General features: G+C 40.9%; 1 protein-coding gene across 1 annotated transcript in view; it reads left to right on the plus strand.

The window, feature by feature from the left end:
• The window catches only part of SKIC3 (SKI3 subunit of superkiller complex), an 82,853-nt gene that overhangs the window by 21,025 nt on the left and 42,725 nt on the right, over positions 1-19,103 (plus strand). The window contains exons 13-24 of the mRNA XM_056112544.1: positions 1,959-2,085; positions 2,703-2,882; positions 3,523-3,647; positions 6,189-6,442; positions 8,477-8,579; positions 11,330-11,506; positions 11,594-11,738; positions 12,187-12,265; positions 12,351-12,412; positions 13,520-13,576; positions 15,363-15,431; positions 18,426-18,500. Coding sequence (XP_055968519.1) covers positions 1,959-2,085; positions 2,703-2,882; positions 3,523-3,647; positions 6,189-6,442; positions 8,477-8,579; positions 11,330-11,506; positions 11,594-11,738; positions 12,187-12,265; positions 12,351-12,412; positions 13,520-13,576; positions 15,363-15,431; positions 18,426-18,500 — 1,453 coding nt within the window. The remainder of the gene's footprint in view (positions 1-1,958; positions 2,086-2,702; positions 2,883-3,522; positions 3,648-6,188; positions 6,443-8,476; positions 8,580-11,329; positions 11,507-11,593; positions 11,739-12,186; positions 12,266-12,350; positions 12,413-13,519; positions 13,577-15,362; positions 15,432-18,425; positions 18,501-19,103) is intronic.

Below are 19,103 nucleotides of genomic sequence, written 5' to 3' on the forward strand. Positions count from 1 at the left end.
GACGTGCCAGAAAGGCATCATTAGATTATTTGTTTTCCATTGCTGAAAATGAAGCATATATGATGTTGCGTGTCCTCGACAGCAGTCGCACAGTTTTGGATTTTTGGTATTTTAGTAATGAAGTCAAGAGGCATTTCTGCCAGAAGCCACTGGGTTCCCAGATTGGTTTGTGTGCCTCTGGGATCATGGATGTTTGGGAGCGAAGCTTGATGCATCTTCTGACCATTTAGCACTTTTTAACAAATTCGGTTTTGGGGTCATACCTGGTTGTGATCAGGGCTTCCACCTGGCTTCGCTCAGAGATCCCTCTTGGCAGTGCTTGGGGGACCATGTCTTGTGCTAGGGGTTGAAATGGGGTCAGCAGTATCAAGGCAAGCACTTTAATCCCTTCTAATCTCTCTTCAGTCCTAAATTAGACTTTCATAATGCTAAAAAGTCCTTGAGTCTTTTTAAACTGTTTTTTTTAAATGTAGGAGTATTGCTATTTATTCAGCCATTGATTAGGCTGATTGAATTGGGCATGAAGTCCACCTTACTTTTTTTTTTTTATAAATTTATTTATTGAATCACCATGAGAACAGTTGCAAAGCTTTTGTGTTTAAGTCTCGGTCATTTCAATGATGAAACACCTGTCCCTTCACCAGTGCCCATTCTCTACCACCAAAAACCCCAGTATTCCCCCATCCCAAACCCTCCCCCTACCTGTGGGGCAGATGATTTCCACATTACTCTGTCTCTACTTTGATTTCATTCAATACTTCGACACCAGACCCACCATCATTATTTGGAAGTTTACCCCAACACTCAGATCTGCTGAAAAAGCAATGGTAGACAATTTGTTTTCTATTGCTGGTTATGAATAACATGTTGTCGTGCGACCGCAGTAGTGGCCGCGATATTTTGGAATTCCAAAATTTTAATAGTTAAATCTGAAGGGATTTCTGCCCAAACCTGCTGTGTTCTGAGATCTGTTCCTGAGTCTCTTGAATCATGGCCCTTAAGCAGCTTGATCAGGAGCCAGAGAGGCCGTTCATGGGTGGCAACCCAGGGTCTTGTTGGGGCGGGGAGGAAAGGGCCAGCTCCATCCCCATCCCGTGAGGCCCCCATGTGCTTCATCACTGTGGGCCCAAACCTGACTGTCCAATGGCCTCTGGAGAATGGCGGCCACCAAGCTTCCAAAGGGAACAGGCCAAGGCACGAAACCTGTTTCCACCAGGGGTGGCCCAGCACCAGTAACCTACTGCAGGTTATGCATTTCTGCCAAAAGCTGCTGGGTTCAGAGATTTGTTTCTGGGTCTCTGGGATCATGGCCATTAAGCAGCTTGATCAGGAGTCAGAGAGGCCGTTCATGGGTGGTGACTTGGGGTCTCGTTGGGGCAGGGAGGAAAGGGCTGGCTCCACCCCCATCCTGTGAGGCCCTACTTGTCTTGTCACTGTGGGCTCAAACCTGACTGTCCAGTGGCCTCTGGAAGATGGCAGCTACTGAGCCACCAAGAGGGAGCAGGCGGAGGGACAGCAGCCTTTCCCCCCTGAAGTAGCCTGGCGCCGGTAACCTACTGCGGGGACTGGACGCATTTCTGCCCAAAGCTGCTGGGTTCTGAGATTTGTTTAAGTCTCTTGGCTCATGGCCATTAAGCAGCTTGATCAGGAGCCAGAGAGGCCTTTTGTGGGCGGCGACTTGGGGTCTCCTTGAGGTGGGGAGGAAAGGGCTGGCTCCACCCTCATCCCGTGAGGCCCCGTGTGTGTGTCTCGTCATTTAACTGTTCTAATGTAAATTATGGTTTTCTTTTCTCATTATGATCTAAATCTGAAATTAAGTTACTTGTTTCTGGTTTAACATCCTTCAACTAGGACTCTCCCAGATATATCTATATTTATACACACACACACACACACACACACACACACACACACACACACACACCCCTTCTATTCCTTACTTCCTTTTAATGACTTAGTTTTCAGAGAGCCCTTGAGAAAAATGCTGAAGTTGCAGAATATCATTACCAACTTGGATTAACATATTGGTCCATGGGTGAAGAAACAAGAAAGGATAAAACAAAGGCTCTTACCCACTTTCTTAAGGTAAAACAGGTCAATCTTAGATTCATAAGATCATTAAAAACTTGTGTAAGAGAAGTACTTAAAAGTATTCTGTGTTGAGCTTTTTGTGTGTTCAACTTTATATATAATATTTTGTGAGAATTTTATATATTGGTTTTGAGGTAGAAAATGTAACCAAGAAATTATGTCATTTAAGAAACTCAAGAAAAAAAATAAGTGTAAAAAAAAAAAGAAACTCATTGAAAGTAGACATAATTATCCTTGGAAGACATAGTTTTTACTGTAGTTTTACAGGCATATACATGTTACATACTTTTAGGTACTGAATTTACTGTTTTTATTTGTTTAACATTGAGAGATCTTAATTGTCATCTTGACTCATGAAAGCAGATTAATGCAGTAATGACTATGTACATTTCTTTTAAAAAGAAATAATCTTCTAGTTGTTCTGTACGGAGTGATGGTCATTTTTTTGGTCTGTTTTCAATTTTATTTTAAAATTTAAGTGTTTGGGCATATCTCTCTAATAAAATAATTCCTTCACCCAGTTAATCTGTGTTTTTTATTTTATTTGCATTTCGAAAGAGACCCATCCTATTACGCTTTAATGTTCTTTTACTTTTCTTTTCACTTTGAAGGCTGCCAAGCTAGACCCGTACATGGGCAAAGTTTTCTGCTATTTAGGTCGTTACTACAGAGATGTAGTAGGTGATAGGAACAGAGCCCGCGGGTGCTACAGGAAAGCTTTTGAACTGGATGACTCTGATACTGAAGCTGGAGCTGCGGCGGTTGACTTAAGTGTAGAACTGGAAGAGATGGTATGTTTGATTGCAAACGCCATGGAAACAGCAATATATTGATGTATGTGTATTTGAAAGTTATTTTTTAAAATTTTCTTTGTAGCTAAAACAGGAAAACTTTCTTTTCTCTCTTTTTTTTAACGACTAACTGGCTTAAACATGCTTTAAAATTTAAAATAGAAATTGAATATTTTATTAAACATATTCGTTTAATAAAGTTCATTTATTAAAATTAACTTATACATGAATATATAAATTGCTATCATTGACTTATATTAATATAAATATTTCAGTATATTAACGTATTAATAGAAAAGCTTTTGCCTCTGATGACAAATGTGCTAATCTTTCTTTTCCTTGGCAGATATTTTCATGTTTCCACTGGTGCATACCAGTGGTGGCTGACACTTTGATATCGCTTAATTAACGCAAATTACAGTGCCAGCGTCAGCGTGCTCATTGACTCTCATTGACTCTTTAACTCACTCCAGCTGAGTGAGTTACGGAGTGATGGTCATTTTTTTGGTCTGTTCTCAGGATCTCTGAGTGTAATTACTTCAGACGTAATAACTGGAGGCATATCTTTGTATTTCACGTAGGTTTTCTGTAGTTTTACAGTATTTCATGTCTTTAGTAATCATCTCTTTCTTCCTATTAGGAGACTGCCTTGGCCCTCCTGACAGCTGTGACCCAGAAGGCCAGCGCGGGAACCGCCAAGTGGGCCTGGCTCCGGCGCGGGCTATACTATTTGAAGGCTGGGCAGCATGGTCAAGCAGTGGCTGAGTACGGCGCCCTGTTATGTTCAAATTCTGCCAGAATCCCTAGTGGTTTTTTCAGTTAAACACCGATTCAATTCAAAACAAAAACAAAAAAGAGCTTTATAAGAGGCCTTGATAAATCCTATCTACAAGGAAAAGAATAGTGAAATTTACCCAAGTCGTTGAGGGGTTTTTCTTATCTGCAAGGCACTGGAGTTGTAGAAATGGAATAAATGATCTCTGTTGTTACGGAGATAGCCTAGTGGAGAATTAAAAGGAATAGTTTTCAAAAAACTCACCTAAGTTAACACTGATATTATTTTCCTGCTGATGTGCAGTGTTTGGGCTTGGGGTACGTGTTTGACTATTTCCAGGTATGTGGAGCAGTTAACGGTTAGTCAGTCTGTTTGAACTGTACTTAAGGATAAATAAAATATGTCCCAATAAAGATAAAGGGGGATTATCTTTTTTTTTGGGGGGGGATCACACCTGGTGATACTCAGGGGTTACTCCTGGCTCTGCACTCAGGAATTACTATCCTGGTTGTGCTTGGGGGACCATATGGAATGCTGGGAGTTGGACCTGGGCTGGCCATCACTTAATCACTTAAGTAACTACAACTACAACTGGGCTGGCCATAGGCAAGGCAAATGCTCCACCCGCTGTACTATCTCTCTGGCCCCCAAGATAAAGTTATTTTTAACTTTAACGTGTAGAATATAAACATTTTGAGTTTTCCCGTGGAAATAGTAGTTGATGATGTATATTTAAGTGGTTAGTCATAGTTTTAATTTCGGTATTTCTGGTTTGGTAGAATAGGTGGGGATTTATAGGCTATCAAGAAGCACACTGAGATTTATCCTTATTCCGGTAGTGGGGGAAACTGAAGATCTTTCCTTTATTTATTTTTTTGAAATATAACATTTTACTTGGAAGTTCTGAGGAAGTGGGGAGGAGACAGAGGTAGAGAGGGAGGGAGAGAGACAGAGAGACAATGTGGGCTTCTCCAGAGTGGAGAGGGAGCCTCAGTTCACATCCCAGCCTTATAGATGAAAGTGCTCATCTGAAGATGGGACATGCAGGCAGCATGTTCTTGGGCACCACTTGTGCTCAGCAGCAACACATGGGCACAGGCAGCAGATGAGCTTGGGCAACATATGCCCCTGGTCACGATTTCTTTACAAACTGAACTGAGAATTCCAGGTTAGGGGGAGCTGGAGGGAGAAATGGCGAGGTGGACTGGCAGTAACAAAAGGGCAGTGGTGGAGGGTAATGGGTGCATTAGTGGTGGCAAGGTGAGAGACCTCTACACTAAAATCATAAATGTCAACACTGTTGTAAACTGGGTGGAGGAGGATCTGGGTGGAGGATGCTCGACTCCTCCACCCAGATCCTCCAAATTCCAGTAGGCGGGGGTCACACCCACCAACTGGCCCCCTGGCGCTGTGTAATCCCATCAGCGGCCAAGACTCTGAGACTATAAAAACCAGATCCCGCGGCCGTGCAACATCTTACTATGACATTTCATTCCTAATTTGACAAACTGGCAGGCTACCGAATGTAGCCTGCCCACATGGCAGAGTCTGGCAAACTCCCCGTGGCGTCCCCAATATGCCAAATACCAGTAACAATGATGGGTCTCATTCTCCTAAAGAGCCTTGAAGATAATCTCAGGGCTAGGATGAAGGAGACGTTACTGGGGCCTGCTCGAGGCAATCGATGAATAACAGGATGATCTGTGATCTGTGTTGTAAACATGGAACCTAAGAGTAATAAAGAAAAACAGTGGTCGAAGGAAGTGGGCATTTTGGTGGTGATGATATACTTTTGTACATCAGAACTAAAAATGTTAGTTAATAGTATTATAACTAAGTTACCTAAACCATAATTAAAATATTAGCCATATATATACGTTTTATTCTTATTTTTTCTGAAATTGTAGTAAGATTTCTTCATGTTAAAAAATTTCAAGTCTTGGGAGTTGGAGCAATAGCACAGCGGATAGGGCATTGGCCTTGCACGAAGCCGACCCGGGTTCGATTCCCAGCATCCCATATGATCCCCTGAGCACTGCCAGGAGTAATTCCTGAGTGCAGAGCCAGGAGTAACTCCTGTGCATCGCCAAGTGTGATCCAAAAAAAAGCAATAAATAAATAAAATTTAAAAAAATTCAAGTCTTGAACAGGCTTACCTGCCTTTAATAGGTAAAGGTAAAGGCCCTCCCGTTGATCGTCGATTTGCTCGAGCGGGCCCAGTAACGTCTCCATTGGAGACTTTGTTGTTACTGTGTCTGGCATATCGAATACTCTCGGTAGCTTGCCGGGCTCTCCGAGAGGGGCGGAGGAATCGAACTCGGGTCGGCCATGTTGGCCGCTTGTAAGGCGAACGCCCTACTGCTGTGCTGTCGCTCCAGCCTTTAATAGAACCTTTGTAAATCCAAAGAACCTTGGATATATGTGGTACAGATGAGTTATTTTACAGCTTCCTTTCAGATGTGAAAGTAGTACCATTACTTTTCATCATCTTACTGTTTTGTTGTTCTTACTGTCAATTTTTAAAATTTTAGTTTGCAGGCAGCATTAAGAGCAGACCCGAAGGACTTCAATTGTTGGGAGTCACTGGGAGAAGCTTACCTCAGCAGAGGTGGTTACACAACAGCCCTGAAATCCTTCACAAAAGCCAGCGAGCTGAACCCGGAATCCACGTACAGTGTGTTTAAGGTTGCAGCAATACAGCAAATCCTTGGCAAGTACAAGGAGGCGGTCGCTCAGTACCAGCTGATCATTAAAAAGAAAGAGGATTATGTGCCTGCTTTGAAAGGTAATTTCTGTCCCGTTACCTCCTTTAACTTGTGATACTTAAGTGTAAGATCTTGGAGTAAATTTCCTAAGCACATTGAGTAACTAGAAAAAGATTTCTTTAGTCAAGAGCCAGTGTCCTGCCTGAGCCTCTTTTGAATAGAGGAAGAGCAAACTAACTTCATTACAGCTCAGTAGTCATAAGGTAGAGACTCATTCAGTCTTTAGACAGGTGGCATGGCAACTTGTCAACTTTGAAACAAGCGTTCCCCTGCTTCAGTATTCGACACTTAATTCACTGTGTCCTCAAGATACCAGTATCTTTAGTTTTCTTTTTTACTTCACTTATTTATTTATTTATTTATTGGATTTTTGGGTCATACCCAGCAGTGTTCAGGGTTCTTCCTAGCTCTGCACTCAGGAATTACTGCTGGCGGTACTCGAGGGACTGTGTGGGATCCTGGGGATTGAACCTGGGTGGCCTCGTGCAGGGCAAACACCCTCCCTGCTGTACTATCGCTCCAGCCTCTTTATTTTATTTAACCATTATAATTTATTTGGCATAGTAGCGATCGTGTTGGTATTTATGGCGTGATGCACAGAGTCACTGCACTCCAGTACTGTCCCCCATGCCACGTGCAGTCCCGTGTTCACTTTCTTCACCTTCTCCCCCTCCCATGTTTATCAGTTTTTAAATCCATAGCTGAGGGTTTGTCATTGTTTGATTCTGTGTGTTCCCTGTTTTGTCATTTTAAGAATATCATTGCCTTTTAAATTGCTTTTTAAATTCTAGAAGCTCACAGTTCTCAGCTTTCAAACTTGAGAGGTTAACTTTTGCAGTTATCAAAATTAAGTTCAGTTCCTACTCCTTTTGACGAACTGTTTTTGGCTCTTATAAAGTAAATTGGCACCATCAATATATAATCTCTTAGGACTCTGCCTAAATACTTGAAAAGAATATGTTTTCCTCTGTTGCCTTTCCCTTTCTAAGAGACAATTGAGACTTAAGTCAGACATAGTATGTGTTTTAGTGGTATGTAACCTGGCCTTCAAAACCTTTTGAATCTTTTTTCTTTTACTTCCTGGGTAATATTTGGCGGTGCCAGGATTCAGACCCCTGTTATAGCCAGACCTGCATGCCGGGCATTTGCGTTGACTTTTGTGCTGTCAGGCTCTTGAATAACTCTTACCTCAAGACAAGAACTCACATTTTTTAAATGTTTGGAAAATTACAATTCTATTCAGTTTTATGGTAGCACTGTAGTACTGTCCTCCCGTTGTTCATCGCTTTGCTCGAGCGGGCCCAGTAATGTCTCCGTTGTGAGACTTTTTGTTTCTGTGTTTGGCATATTGCATATGTCACGGGTAACTTGCCAGGCTTTGCTATGACGGTGAGATACTCTTGGTAGCTTGCCGGCCTCTCTGAGAGGGGTGGAGGAATGGAACCCGGCTCGGCTGAGCCAGCCACGCGCAAGGCAAACACCCTACCACTGTGCTATCACTCCAGCCTTTATGGTACAATTTGCAATACAGTTTTGAATGCAAAAAGTTCAAATTTTATTTTTAATGGGCCAGCGCGACAGTTCAGTAGGCTAGAGCTCTTGCCTTGCATGTAGGAGTTTTGGGATCAGTCTCAGTACCACTGGAGCAAACTCCTGAGCCAGGAGTCACCCCTGAGCACCACTAGGTGTGGCTTTTCCTAACCTGCCTGCCCCATCCCACCCCCCAAAAAATCCTAGTTTCACAACACCTATAAATAGCACGTGATAGACTTACACTGAGGTGACACCCCTGTTTTCAGAGCCAAGATTTTAACAGTAGTTGTTAGTCCAAAGTCAGTTCCATAGTTTCTGTTTGTTTGTAAATCATTTTTAGCGTATATTTACTATAATAGAACTTGCCATTTGATTCTTTACTAAATATACCCAGGACCATGCTTAAAATTAATATTTATAAAATAATAGTTTGTTTTCTGTAATGTGACGCCAGTAAACTCAGAATTTCATGTCAAACCTTTTTAACCTATTTTCACAACTGCAAATTTCCCTCTTTTTAGGCTTGGGCGAGTGCCATCTCATGATGGCAAAAGCAGCTCTCGTGGATTATCTGGATGGGAAAGCTGTGGACTATGTAGAGAGAGCCCTGGAGTATTTTACTTGGTTGGTATCACTCTTAGTTTTCCTTGCTTTTGTTTTCTTAGTATCTTTCTGTGTCAGAGATAACGGTATTAAAAATACCAGATATAGGGACTAGAGTGATAGCACAGCATGTAGGGCATTTGCCTTGCACGCAGCTGACCCAGGTTCGATTCCCAGCATCCCATATGTTCCCCTGAGCTCCACCGGGGTAATTCCTGAGTGCAGAGCCAGAAGTAACCCCTGAGCATTGCCGGGTGTAAATCTCCTCCCCCCCCCCCCCCCCAAAAAAAAACACAGACATAAAGAGCAAGAGACCAATTAACAGAATTTTTAACCAACCAGTTAATTCTGTAATATGTGTGGTATTAGTTTTGTGCTGGGCACCAGCAGCTTCTTGTTCTTGGTCACAGCAGATATTCTGGGCATGGGACTAGGCTGGCGTTGGCTTAGGGTGTCGGTTAGGGTTCACGTTAGGATCAGCATTAGGTTTTTTTGTTAGGGTTAGGGTTTAATTATTGCTATGCTTGAGATTGAAAATGGCAACTACTGGGCAAATGTTAAAATTAGAGAGCCAGAGTTGCCACTGAGCATAAATTTAGGTAAATCTTAATATAAGGGTTCAGTGTAGGGTCAGGATTAGGATTAGGATTAGGTTCCTTGTTTTGGTTAAAGTTTAAATTTGGCTATTTTCAAAGCTACAAAATGGAAGATATAGAGGGATTGTTAAATTTTGGTTGTTGGTAAATTCAGTTCTAGGCTAAAGTGAAGCTAGTAGAGGGTTAAGGTTATGATTAGAGTTAGATTAGGTTTAGCATTCATATTATGGTTTAAGCTTATTTTTGGCTGTGTTTAAAGTGGAAAGTGAGTGTTAACTATAGGGTGATTATTAAATTTATGCTAATTTATAGGTTGAGGCATTGGCAAGGGTAAGGTTACTCTAGGGTTAATTTTCGGATTAGGGTTTAAGGTTTGGGTTAGGTTTGGGGTGAGAATTAGGGTGTAGGTTTGGCTCTGTGTGAAGTTGCCTTTCAAAGTTAGATATGAGGCGGTTTTCAGTTATAGGCTAATTGGTAGACTTGGGCACAGGCTAGGTACATTTAGGGTTAGGGTTAGGTTTTTCATTGCTCTGTCCCCTAAAGGAAAATCTTTACCTTTTTCCTCCCCTTGAGTTTTATTTGCTGCATTCCAAGACTCAGATCATCGCTCTTTCCAAAAAGGAAGGTGTCATGAAGGGATGTTCATGTTTTAATATTTGTAAATGTAAATGTAATTACACCTTTAGGTGATAACACTTGAGCCCCAACACTGTTTTCTGAGTTTGAGAAATTTTGTTCTGGAAAGCACATAGCATTAGAAACCAAATATAATGTATTCGGCGTGCTTGCTTCTAAGTATGTATGTAATCCCCAAAGTTATATTTACTTCGAGATTTGAAAGGTTTGACTTACTGCAGTTCTTTTGTAAGAATAACAGAAGTCACTTCATTTGATAACTTTTATTTCCATTGAATTTTCAAGGAGTTAAATGGTCAGAATGGCCCATTTCTCTTTCTGTTCTGTTTTCTCTTTTTTATGCTGTCAAATTTGGAAACCATGTTTAGATATTTTAGGTGAAGCAACTACAAATACTCTTGTCCTTCCTCCTGATCTTCCCTGTGCTCTTTCTGTGATGGCTGCAATCATTAATCTTATTTCTCAGGGATACACTGGAAAATGATATTTTGGCTGGGCCCCACGAATAGAAAAGGCTATGAAAAATGTTCCATCTGCTTGTCCATCTGCTGGTTACATCACTGTTTGTGATTGCTTATTATCAAGACTTGGCTTAAATAGAATTTCTCTATTTTAATTATAAGATCTCAAGAAGAGAAAAATGAAACATGTCTCTGATATTTTTCTCAGTTTAAAAAGGAGTGTCCTATATCTCCACAATTAATTACTATGTTTCTTTTGAGTGGACATCCTATCTTATTTGCTTTAATAGGTGGGTTTACACATTTTTATATTTAGAATTTTAGTATTGTTGAAATACATAATCTCAAAGAGTAAAATTTCTTTGGAGCACCATGTATATTTGAGATGCAATGTATTTTTTAGTGTTCAATTTTTGACATGAGGCAAGATCTAGAAGCAAAAACATGAGTTTACAATAGTCAGCTAAAAGAGAATTATTCATGTTATTGGCTCAGTTATTATTTAATCAAACATGAACATAGTTTTAAAAAGTCAGTATTAAAACTTAACTGATCCTGAAACATTTATCAGTTTTATGTGATTTCTGCTTCTTTAAGCAAAAATAATGAGGAACACTAAAATAATTTTTGCAGAATTTCTTGCCTACAAACTTCTAGAGCAATTCTTCTTTCCTCTTCTTTTTTTTTTTCTTTTTCTTTTTGGGTCATACCCGGCGATGCACAGGGATTACTCTTGGCTCATGCACTCAGGAATTACTCCTGATGGTGCTTGGGGGACCATATGGGATGCTGGGAATCGAACCTGGGTCGGCCATGTGCAAGGCAAACACCTACCTACTGTGCTATCGCTCCAGCCCCTTTTCTTCTTTTTTCAAGGAGGGAATAAGATGCAATTGGGTTTGAATGTATTTTGTAATGTATTCTTCACAATTAATTAAGGAAGTAAGTTTCTTATCATGATTGCATGTATAAGTTTTCTGTTTTAATTATCAGCAGTAATGGAGGAGAGTAAGCTGTATACTTACTGAAAATAATTTATAAGAAGCACATTTACTTTTCTTTCTTTTTCTTTTCTTAGGGCTCTGCAGCATCGAGCTGATGTGTCTTGCCTGTGGAAGCTAGTTGGGGATGCTTGTACCAGCCTGCATGCTGTCTCACCAGCTAAAGTGAATGTCAGTGTTTTAGGAGTTCTATTAGGTCAGAAAGAAGGAAAACAAGTATTAAACAAAAATGAACTCCTCCATCTTGGAGGAAGGTAATTACAAAAATTGTCAGTTTGCAACATTCAGATTGAATTAGAATATTATAACAAGACATGACATTCACTTTTATGTTTCCCTAGGTGTTATGGTCGTGCATTAAAATTAATGTCAACATCTAACACATGGTGTGATCTTGGAATTAATTATTATCGCCGAGTACAGCATCTTGCAGAATCAGGCAGCAGCGGGAATGAGCTCAATGAGTTGTTGGAGAAATCTCTACATGTATGGTTTTTCTAAATTTTCCATAAACTTTAAGCAAAAACTAATGCTTTTCTGAATGTTTGATGATATAAATACTGTGTACACTTGGATCATATAAGTACTGGTTCACATAAACCACATCTTTATTGATGAATACTGATATTCTTCACATAGCACAGTGGTAGGGCGTTTGCCTTGCATGCAGCCAACATGCCGACCCGAGTTCGATTCCTCCGCCCCTCACGGAGAGCCCGGCAAGCTACCGAGAGTATCTCGCCCGCACGGCAGAGCCTGGCAAGCTCCCCGTGACGTATTCAATATGCCAAACACAGTAACAACAAAGTCTCCAATGGAGACGTTACTGGGCCCGCTCGAGCAAATCGATGATCAACGGGAGGGCCTTTACTTACTTACTTACTTACTTACTGATATTCTAAGAAATAAGAATCCATCTTATTTTACTTTTCAGTGTCTCAAAAAGGCAGTGAGGCTCGACAGTAGTAACCATTTATACTGGAATGCTCTTGGTGTGGTTTCATGTTATAGTGGTAAGAACTGAGTACTACTTTGTTTTAGAAGATTGTGGGCTCAGATAATAAAGTTCAGTTCCGTTAACTTTTTAATTTTTTTCAGGAATTAAAAATTATGCCCTTGCTCAGCACTGTTTCATCAAATCAATCCAGTCAGAACAAATTGTGAGTATTCTATATATATTTTTAAATTTTTAAAAATTTTATAAGTTAGTTCACAATATTTGATCACATTTAATATTCAAACACCCATCCCACCACCATTATACTTTCCCACCACCAAATTTGGGATGTTTCCATCCCAAGCCCCAAGCCCTGTCCCAAAACACAACCGAAATAATATATTTCGTATTGTCCGTTATGAAGAACTGCTGAACATGCTTACAAAAAAGTGTTCACATAGGAAACAGTGGGAAGATTGTTCTAATTTGGTAGGGGCCATTAAGACATTATATAGGATATCACTAACATGTTGTTAAGGTTTGGGTGATGTGAGCTTTGGTATAATATATATCTGAAAATATGTATATATGCATACATATATATGGAGGGAATAAGATGTAACTGGGTTTGAATGTATTTAGTAATGTATCCTTTGCAATTAAGGAAGTAGTTTCTTATGGTTGCATGTATCAGTTTTCTGTTTTAATTAAATATTTCCCTTTATGAATTTGTTGCTTACTATCTAAACCCCATCAAATGTGGTATGATAATTATGGACAAGGGGTAGGCAGTGTCTTATGATGTGTCATGCAGCTACAAAAGCGGCCGTGTGGTCCAGGAATATGTTTATTCATATGTGAGGCTCAGCCCAAGCACATGGGTAGCATGTGTGGCAGTGAGTTGCGTTGTGGAGGTTTTTGGCTTCCGGGACTGAATCCCTTGTGGTGGAGAGGGCTCTCACCCACCCCCCTCTGGGGCACCCCGTGTGAAACAACCTGGAACGGAGTCCAGGCATGGTTATGGGGCCTCATTTTATGCTCCCTTTCAGAAGCAGCAGCCATAGGATCTGGTGGTGGCCAATGATGACATTATCTGGCGCCAGACGGAGGTGGTTTATGGGTGTGACCCTTGGGTTTCCAGAGACTGGGGGAAGGAACAGAGGATCTCCGCTCCTGGTCCCATTGAGCCTAGAGTCCACAGTCACAAAGCTCCGCATTACCTGGGTTCTGTAGGACTTCACTTATGTGTGTGGCTCAGCTCAAGTATGTGGGAAATGGCTTTGAGCATGATGGCGGTTATTTGTGTGTGTGTGTTTTTTTTTTAATTTAGAATGCTGTCGCATGGACCAACTTGGGAGTTTTATATCTTGCAAATGAAAACATTGAGGTAAGTTGGGGGTCATATTAAGAATACACATTATATAACATTGTATGACTTCTTCGTAGCAGCTCAAGGTTTCGTAGAGAAAGATTTTGAACATTGCTATCAGTTGGTGCATATTAAGCATTGGTTTTCATTTATTTTCCTTTCCACCCCATTCAAAAAACTTGTTTTTAGAATTATATTGACTTTTATTTAGAGATTAGAATCATTCTGTGCTGAGTCCTTTGGGTGTTTTTATTTGGGTGCATGTAAGAAGAGTTCTCTGGAGGCTCTTTTGGGAAATGAGGCGAGTGAAGTCTGTGGAGATAATTCAAACTCTAGTGAGTTTGAATTACGTAATTCAGACTGTAACTTTCTCTTGAGTAAGTTTGATTATATAAAAGGCAGAATCCCTTTATATGTACAAGTGATTTGTTATACAGAAACTATTGTACTTTGGGGGGGGGTGCTGGGGGCCACACCTGACATCGTTCAGGTGTTACTCCTGGTTCAGCATTCAGGAATTACTCCTGGTGGTGCCTGGGGAACCATATGTGGTACCATGGATTGAACCCGGTTCATTCCCATGCAAGGCAGAGTCCCTCTCTGCTGTGCTATTACTCAGCCCCTAAATAGTTATACGTTAGAGAATTGGAATTTCAGTAACCGGGAGCACGTTTCTAGGTGATATTCATGAGTTTCCTCAGATCTATAGATAATAGTACATCTCAAATTTTGGTATATGTATGAATTCTTTTTTTTTTTTTCTTCTCAGTTTTGGGGTCACACCCAGCAATGCTCAGGGCTTACTCCTGGCTCTGTGCTTAGGGATCACTCCTGGCAGGGCTCAGGGGACAATATGGGGTGTCAGGGATTAAACCAGGGTTGGCTGGCATGCAACCCTTCCCACTGTACTTGCTCTGCAGTCCCATCCAAAGGATGATGTTGACTGTCATCCTTTTGAAATAGCTTCTGTCATAGTCTCAGAGTCACAATAAGTCTCTGCCACAGGATTCAGAAAGTTGTACATAGAAAGAAGGACAGTGGGAATTTGGATCTTACTATATTTGGAAACATCTATTTTTAATTTCAACAAAAAAAACCTTAGCTAGTCAACTGTGAATGTGCATGACACAGTTGTTGCCCCTGACATTCCTCCTATGCGTGTATTACTAAGAAAACCAGGTAAAGCAGCATGTAATAATGTTATTTTTTGGAGCAGAGGGAAAAGAAGCTTAATGTTTCCAAGTGATGGTTTTTAAAAATTTCCTGAGTATTTAGTGCAAGTTCAGTGGTGACCCTGGTTTGCCTCCCAGATTCCGACACATGTCTAATAGTTCATTAGTTATTAGTTCTTTGGACCCACACCTGGCAGTGCTCAGGGCTTACTCCTAACTCTGTGCACAAGGGTCCCTCCTGGTGGGGCTCGGAGGACTATGTGGAAGTGTTGAGGATCCAACCTGAGTGGGCCTGGCAGTGCTCGACTGACCATATGGGATGCCAGGGATTGAATCCCGGTGGCCATGTGCAAGGCAAGTGCCCTGCCCATTGTACTATTTATTGCGCCAGTACAATCCTTGTAATGTTCTAAAACTATGTAGTGAAAAAACTTTTTAAGCATGACTAATTATTTTTAAACATTGAGGTTTTCAGTGCATATGCGTATTCAGTGCATATATATGTATTACTGTGTATTCATATGAATAGGGTTGACTTTTTAAATTCTTCCACTTTATGCTTTTTAAATATAAGGAATATAATATGTTAAGTTTATAAGGTGACTTGTTGTGATATTTGCCTTTTTTCCTAGCAAGCTCATGAAGCTTTCAAAATGGCTCAGTCCCTTGACCCATCTTATTTGATGTGCTGGATTGGACAGGTAAGATATACAGCACAGAGTTCTTTACAAACTTGACTGCTATAGAAAACGTAGTCATATAAATTATTTAAATAACCTGTTACCATAAGTAACAATGATTATAATAATTGAGGGCTTAATTTGAGCTGGGCCCTTTGTGTTTTTTTAGTGAACATCTTATCAGATGGTGCTGGTAGTTACACGCTATAGATGTGGGAATTAAAGTTAAGATTACTAAATATCAAGGTCTCACACCATATAAAGATTGAGCTTTCCTTTGAGAACTTTGAACCTTATCATTCTGGCATTGCAATGCTTTTAAAAATCTGTTATCTAAAGTATAATATTTATATTCTTATATAAAGGAGAAAAAAGAGGTACATTTAGAGATATCGTTTTGATTAATATGTTTTCTAATTTTCTGTAAAATTCTCCAATTTGCTTTCACACTTGTTTGCTGTTGTGTTTTTCAATTCATTGGTTCTTTACCTATAGAATTTAAACACTTGGGCCTCACATCTCTGCATGCATGAAACTTGTCCACTCCATTGCCAGCGGGCGGAGCCTGGTTCCCCACCTCCCTTCTCCTCTGGGAGGGGACCGCTCTAGTTTCTACAGAGTCTCAGAATGAGTTTTGTTTTTTCTTGCTGCCCTTTCCTTTGTCAGTCCTATCCCACATGAGTTAAACCAACTAAGTAAAGTAAAGTAAAGGCCCTCCCGTTGATCGTCGATTTGCTCGAGCGGGCCCAGTAACGTCTCCATTGGAGACTTTGTTGTTACTGTGTTTGGCATATCGAATACTCTCGGTAGCTTGCCGGGCTCTCCAAGAGGGACGGAGGAATCTTTTTTTTTTTTACATAATTTCTGTAATGTCAAATGAATCCAAACAATATTGAGGCAGGTTTTCTGTTTGGTTTTTTTCTTTAATTGAATTACCGAGAGTTGCAGTGTTTTCATGATCGGGTTTTAGTCATACAATGTTCCGTCACCTGTCCCTTCACCAGTGTGAGTTCAAAATGTGGGCCGTGCATACGTGTGGTGGCTAAGAGCCGCCTCCCCGGCCTCCCCAGCAGAGAAGGAGATGGAGGACCACACACTGATGGTCAGAATGGCCCATTTAGTGCAGGGCTGCTCGCATACTTTTAGAACATCTGAAGGGGGCTGAGGTATAGGACTGCACATAGAAGTGATTGACCATTTACGGAGGGAAAGCATTTTGGTGGCGGCAGTTCTCTTGAGTGGATTAACTCAAGGAGATGCAAGGAACATCTGTATTGCTTTTCTCTTTTTCTTTATTGTACATTAAACAATTAAGTTTACTTCTTATTAATACTTGCAGTTATTTAGATAAACACAGTAAGAGATACAGGTTCCAAAACTTAGTTCTCTGGGCTCTGAGGGCAGGCAGGGCTTTTGCCATAAATCCCAGACTAAGTCCTTCCCCATGGGGGGTCCTATCTCTTAAGTCATAAAAACTTGCATCCAGACCATGCATTTTTGCTTCCTAGATTGTCCCATTTTGATGCCAGGTAGCTTTGATGCTTGCCTGGGGTCCATCCCAGTCCCACGGCAGGACCTTCCTTTATAGGTGTTAGAAACTATGGCAACTGAAGCCTGAGTGAAGTAATTATAACAGATGCCCAGGACTAGGTATATTTTGCAGTCAATCAACTCCTAAATATTAGGAGCATAGTATTGATGGTCTTTCTGTGTTTAAGCAAAGAACATTGCTCTATGATAAAATATGAAAAGGATACAGGGGAAATAGAAAAGCAAGTAATTCGCTTCAAATGCAAAATTCAGAGATACAAGCAAGTTTTTGACTTGGGGAATTGTGACGATGAGAGATAAAATACAAAGGAAAGGTTAAAGATAAACTTGGGGGTCTAGGAGTGCTCTCAAGAGCACTGTAAATTTCTTTGGGGGGGAGGAAAAAGGGCAATTCATTGATGACGCCTAAGACACTTTGGGTGACTCTCCAACAACAGGTATACATTTCCTATCACCAGTGTTTCCAGTTTCATGTGTATCCCTTTACCTCCTTTCAGCATTCAGTTTTTGTCCAAAGTGGTCATTTCCAACTATCACCGTCATCACTGTCCTTTCTTTGTCCTAATTGTACCCCGCTCACGCCCCCTGTGGCAAACTTCCATCTGTGGACTAGTGCTTCTGGCACTTGTTTATTGAGGCAGGTTTCGCAAATAAACATGCTGACACTGCCGCAGGTCTATAGAAATGGGATATCTAGGGGAACAGGCCTCCTTTTGGGGTGGGAGGGCCTCCCAGGCAATGTTCGGCTTGCCCAGGGCTAGTTGAGGGGCCAGTGGGAAATTGAGTTGAGGGTCTGAGGGTGTGGAGACGTTTGGGCCACTGGGGCCAGCCTGCTCTGTACTCAGCCGTGCTCAGGGTATCGTGGGGTCACCCTCCCACATACCGGCCTCACATGTGACTCTTTATGAAAGTGCCACCCAGGTGGTACTCAGGGGATCCTGAGGCCAAGAATAGTATCGCAGACAACTGTTATGACAGAGGGTGAGAGGGAAAAGAAAGGTAATAGAGCTTCATCAATGTCTTGGGCAATTTAGGAGGACGTTTCTGCTCCTGACTGATTGCGGATGGGTTCTGAAACCAGTTGCAAAGTATTCATTGGCTCAAGGGCCAATTTTCTTAGTTTTGTTTTTTTGGGGATATACCCAGCATGGCTCAAGGGTTACTCCTGGCTTTACACTCAGGGATAGTTCCTGGAGGTGCTCAGGGGACCATGTGGGATGCTGAGGACGAACCCTGTTTGGCATTGTACAAGTCCTTTACCTGCTGTACTGTTGTTTGAGCCCTTCAAGGGCCAATTTTATATCTGTCTGGTGCTTTAAGTCAGGGAACTGTGCTAGCAACTAAATGAAGTTAGTTTTGCTTTTAAGTTGAGCATACGAAGCTTTGATTTTTAGGTTTTACTTAATGTGTTTTCATATTATACATACTAAGTAGAATCTTTTTCCTCTTTTTTTTTTTTTTAAGGCTCTTATTGCAGAAACGGTTGGAAGTTATGACACTATGGACCTCTTCAGGCATACTACAGAACTTAGTATGCATGTAAGAATTTCAGCATTATTGGACATTCCTTAATGAGTAAAGAATTAATGTGTGTGTGTGTGTGTGTGTGTGTGTGTGTGTGTGTGTGTGTGTGTGTGTGTTTGGACCACACTTAGCAGTGTTCAGGGTTTACTCCTGGCTCTATGCTCAGAGATCATAGGCGAATGCCCTACCCTCTGAGCTATTGCTCCAACCCCAAAGTGTTAGTTTCGTTGAGAAAATAATTATTATAAGATATTAATGACAGTGATTGTTGCTACTCTTTACTCTTTCTTAGAACAGAAAACTATTTTTAGTTAAGGAAGTCCTCATTTTCATCTTCTTTCAAGAAAGGTTGAAAAAATAACACTGGGATTTAATTAGATGTGCGTTAGTCATATAGAAAGGAACTAGGCTGTAGAAGAAATGAGCATAAGGTAAGGAGTAGACTTAGGTAATCTGGATACTGGTGAAAGTATTTTATAATTCTTTTATTTGGTAAAAATTAGTTTAATCTGTGGAAATGGTCCTGAAAAGAGAAAAACCAACCCATCAGTTCAGAGCTGTTTTCTGTGTCTTATTTTCTCCCACTTGTTTCTTCTGTTTGAGATTAGAGCAAGTGAT

Source organism: Sorex fumeus, unplaced genomic scaffold, assembly GCF_029834395.1.
Source record: "Sorex fumeus unplaced genomic scaffold, SorFum_2.1 ptg000018l, whole genome shotgun sequence".
Taxonomy (NCBI): Eukaryota; Metazoa; Chordata; class Mammalia; order Eulipotyphla; family Soricidae; genus Sorex; species Sorex fumeus.